General features: G+C 37.4%; 1 protein-coding gene across 9 annotated transcripts in view; it reads left to right on the top strand.

Annotated features, from left to right (window-relative positions):
• Positions 1–5,005, top strand: part of nup214 (nucleoporin 214) — a 60,207-nt gene that overhangs the window by 30,212 nt on the left and 24,990 nt on the right. For all 9 annotated transcript variants that reach the window (XR_001632557.1, XR_001632555.1, XM_016469055.1 and 6 more), the window contains exon 24: positions 750–852. Coding sequence is in view for 7 of the 9 variants with exons in the window: in XM_016469055.1 (XP_016324541.1) it covers positions 750–852 (103 nt within the window). In the remaining 2 variants the exon portion in view is untranslated. The remainder of the gene's footprint in view (positions 1–749; positions 853–5,005) is intronic.

Below are 5,005 nucleotides of genomic sequence, written 5' to 3'. Positions count from 1 at the left end.
AACTGTTCTGGAACAGTGTTGTAAATACAACTTAACCACTGATTTCTAGTCGTGTCCTCTTTTGGAAGGCCAAACAAAGTAGTTTTGCTTTTACAAGCATCACGCACGGCGGGCTTGAGTGAGCGATGGCCGGCGGGCTTGAGAACAGCGCGGCCGGCGGGCTTGCGGCAACCACATGTGACGACCCCGGGCTGGACTCCGCTTCGTCCACGGTGAAAGCCGATCCGGCGATCCACAGCGCGAAGTTGATGCATTTCCTCAGCGACCAGCACGGATCAGCTCCAGGCATGACGAAGCGATATCGTCCTCTTTTGGAAGACCAAACAAAGTAGTTTCGCTTTCACAACGAAACACACAGCGTCTTCACGACATGGCGGCGGCGGCAACAATACTACAGCGAGAATAAAAGTTACGCCTTCTTTCTTTGCGTGAACATTTGGGTGGCGTTATGCAAATCTTCCCACATCGTGACGTAGACGTGTTAGAATGAGCCGTTTTAGGTAGGCGTGGTTGACTCTTAACTTTTATAAAGAATATCTCTTTGGATTTGAGACTTTAGTTTTTGCAACTTTACAGATCTTCTTTATGCATCAAGAGCTTGTAACACTCCAAAGAGAAAGGAAAAATTGAAATCGCATCATATGACCCCTTTAATGTCAGAATATCTCTTCATGAGTAATATATCTGCTGCTGTGGGCTACACACATGTATCCGTGTGTTTGTTACAGTGTGTCTGTCATTTTCTACAGGAGCGTCTCTGACAGAGTCCACACTCAAGACAGTTCCTCAGGTGGTAAACGTACAGGAACTGAAGGATAAAGGTCCGCCCATACCTGTGTCCACCATCATCAGGTAAGAGACCTTCACACTGCAACCACAGCAGGGGAATTATGGGCTGTTTGTATGATTTTTCACACTGACTAAAGCGCTGCTGGATGCTCTGCATAAGTACTGATTGAAAATGCATGCAGTATGCATTATTCTGGGTTGTTTTTGTGTTTGTATAACTGCGATAGTTCATTCGCTGTGACACAGAGCTCACACCACAAATCACACACGCTCCTTATGCACATAAGCATGTGCTTAGAACAAATCTGATGTTTATTCGCTGTGCTGACTGTGTGTGTGTGTGTGTGTGTGTGTGTGTGTGTGTGTGTGTGTGAGAAATCCTCTCTCTGGGTCTAAAATGAGGCAGTCGTCAGGGTCAGAGTGGAGTGTGTGTTTATTATGGGCTATGAGTGTGTACGGCATCCTGTTTTAACCTTTCACATGAGCTCATCTGCCCTCAAGGGTGCATTTAGACCACAAATGTGAGCGCGCTCAGACCCTCTTTATCTGCAGCGCTGAATGATGAACAACAGCAGCTGGATGCGTGATGCGTGTTGACCTATGTGACTGACAGCAGCTCAGTTAATTGTAGAAGCCCATGTTAAAAGATTAAAGCTAGCATAGCTTTGAATATTCATAAACCATAATTTGACATTTGCTGGACTGGATGGTCGCATGACCACACCACACATCTGTCCATCACAACACCGCACGTTACTGTTTGGTTTTTCTCTCAAGTAGCTGACTTACAGTACGTAGGTTGAAGGTTTGAAACTGTCTCCACTGCTTATGAATCATGGGCTTCTAGTGTGCTTATTATTTTTGTTATCCTTGTTACAATAGTAATAACAGTAATTTATATGTAATTATAAGAAATTAACCCTAAACCAAACCAAATATTAAAGGTATCATTATCGTTAGTTATAGTTATTGGTTTCATTACAGTTATTACCATTCCTGTTACAGTTATCATTAGTTTTATTTATTGCTATTGTTGTCAGTATTATTAATGTTAGCATTATCATTACATTTATAGTTATTGTTATAATTATTATTAGTTATAGTTGTCATTAACGTTATTTTCACCAATTGCATTATAGTTACTACAAATATTGTTAACATTTTAGTCATATATTTGTCAGTATCGTTACGGTTATAGTTATTGTCATAGTTATTACAGCTATAGTTGTGGATGTTAACATTAACTATAATGTAAATGGTAATAATGTAGTTATCACAAGTATCGTTAATGTTTTAGTTATCGCTATAAATGACCCTTGATGTAACTAAATGCACATTTTAGGTTACCTGAGAAAACATTTTTACAGTACTGTTACAAAGAAATTCTATAAAAAATAGAAAGAAATTCTATAAAAAGGAATCTGAACCGTTATATAATGAACAGTTATATAATGAACAGCTATACTGTATAATAATATAATATTATATAATATAATATAAAAAAACAAGCGTTTAAACTTATGAAAAGAATAGAACAGAAAACAAACTGAAGCATTTAAACTGAGATCTATAAGCTAAATATTTTCAAAAAAAGTGAACATATGAATTCTTATATAGTTATCTTGAGTTTAGAGTTTGCACACTACTACACTCGAGTATGACTGTAAATGTCTCTGAGTTTTGTTACAGTTCTGTGCCCATCATTAGTGGTCGACAGATATTGTTTTTTTTTTGACAGCCGATGCCGATATCTTGGAATGCATGGTGGCCGGTGGCCGATGGCTGATATAATTTTATGTATTTTAATTAATATTTAAGACATTTGAAATCATTTGAAAATGGATTCAAAAAATAAATGTGTAAAATAAACATACTTATACTTTAGATAACAAATTATTTTTCACAAATAAATAAATATTTAATAAAAATATAATTAAAAAGGAAGTAAACACTGTAACCAACAGGGCACTCAGTATTCTGGGAAGTTTGTGTGCATTGAAAATCATATTTTTTTCAAATAAAGCCAAGGTAGCACTCATTTTACATACAGCACACAGTGGAAATGACGTGAATATGGCAGTGGGCAAATGCATAAAGCGCAGCATAATTTAATATCACGAGTTGTCGATCGCGCGTCTCCAGTCAAGCTGAACTCTCCTCCTGTCCGTGTTCAATTCACACGGACTGACCGTCACGCAGAGCACACGCGATCATGCAGAATACAAATGCACACACAAGATCTCACAACTGGATCCGACTAAGTTTGCAAGGTTTGTGAAATTAAATGTTCATTAGACATTCAAAGATTTGTTTAGATGATATAAATGCGTATTTATACGCATAAATACGCATTCATAAATGGTATTTGCTGAATGCTGACGGCAGACGATAAAGTATTATAATGCTTGCCTTTCTATTACTAATAATATATAAGCAATCGTTATAATACTTTTTGTATACATTTTAATTCCTTTGTTTATCCGTTCTATCTGATTATTAGATAGACTTCTATTCATATTAGACAGAACTGTTAACAACGACAGCGAACAAGACGACCAAACAGAAAAACTTACCGGCCGATGCCGATATTTGAAAAATGCCAAATATCGGCCGATATATCGGCCATGGCGATATATCGGTCGACCACTACCCATCATCAAGCCACTCTTCTTTAAAACATGATGACATTTTATTTCGCATGTCTTTATGTTTGCGTTGGCTCGCGTTTTGAGCTATTTCGTCTGCAACCATTAAAGTATTTGATTTCTACAGCGACTGATTTGGCGCACATCATTCTCTTTCTATGAAACCTGTAAACTGCATTCACCGCTTCTAACTCTATAGCGACACCAACTCTATAGCGTTATCGTTATATTATCTTTAACATTACAGTTATTGTTATAGTTGCCATTAACATTTATGTTGTAGTTCAGGTTGTTGTTGTGAATGGGCTGTAATTGTGTATAGTGTTTTTTGTCCAGTGTTGTGCACTGACACACAGCAGGATATGAGAGTTTGTGGTCAGCGCTGTGAGTGACATGATTTGACATAATTTCCTGCACTGACTTGTGCTGTCCGAGCTCAGTGGAGGTGTATCTGATGTCTGTGTTTCTGAGTGCCTCTTCTGTGTGTGAATGCACAAGACAGTGTGTCCCATGCAACTTTAACCCAGACTCATGTATTATTAACGCTCAAACTGCTCGGCCTGAGGCACAGGTACACACACACAAACACGGCTGTGTTTAGAGCTGCAGACCACCACAGTAGTCACACTGCTTCTGCAGTATGTCAGTGATCAAATACATCTGCCAAAATAACAATGTATCACACTCGAAACCTGACCTTCCGTGTCCACTGTGAACTGAGAAGTCATATTAACTGCAGTCTCTTTCTTGACTCGTTATTTGATCAGAATGCTAGATACTCAGACCTTTTTACACTAGGTTTAATTAAAACTTCAAACATTCGTTTGTTTCCTGTATAGTGAAGCCTTGTGATAAACATAGTGAGGACATAAGTAGCATGTATTATACTAGCCTTTCAAACATTAACTGTTCTATACTGCATTCAAAAATTAGTTTGCATTAAATTCAAACATTATCACGATTATTACATTTAGAAACCATTTGTATCTGAAATTCTGCTCAAATAACTCAGTTAATACCCTTTTACATCAAGGTTAATGAGAAGGTTCTGTTTAGGGATGTTCATTTCGGTTATTTTTCCTAACCGACAACTGACACTCGTTAACCGATTATTAACCGTTAACCGAAAAGATTATTTTAAATTTGAATTGAATTAAATTAGAAAGGATAAGTGTCTGTGACCCGTTAAAAATACTAACATTTGTTTCCCGGGGATTAATTTTACATGCGCAAAAAGCAGCAAACAACAGAACATGAGGATTCACATGGTCTTCATATCACATCACGCACCTGCAGCGCTTCTGTGGAGAAAAACATCATAAAGCTAGGCTATATGCCTATATATGTATAACGATAAATAGGCCTATACGAGAAATATATTTTTACTTAAATAATAAATTAAGAAAATGAAAGAAAAACTGTGCAACAAGTTGCCTAGTATTCAGAGTTTCAGTTCATTTTTGTGCTGCGCGAAAGGAAAGCAGACGGCAGAAAGCGGCATCCTATTTTTCTTTAGGCTTATTTTACAAAAGCACAAAGATTTGTTTTTATTGTGAATGTACACAAATAAA

This window comes from Sinocyclocheilus anshuiensis, unplaced genomic scaffold, assembly GCF_001515605.1.
Source record: "Sinocyclocheilus anshuiensis isolate Anshui unplaced genomic scaffold, SAMN03320099.WGS_v1.1 scaffold1045, whole genome shotgun sequence".
Classification (NCBI taxonomy): Eukaryota; Metazoa; Chordata; class Actinopteri; order Cypriniformes; family Cyprinidae; genus Sinocyclocheilus; species Sinocyclocheilus anshuiensis.
This window is presented reverse-complemented; position numbering and strand designations above follow the sequence as displayed.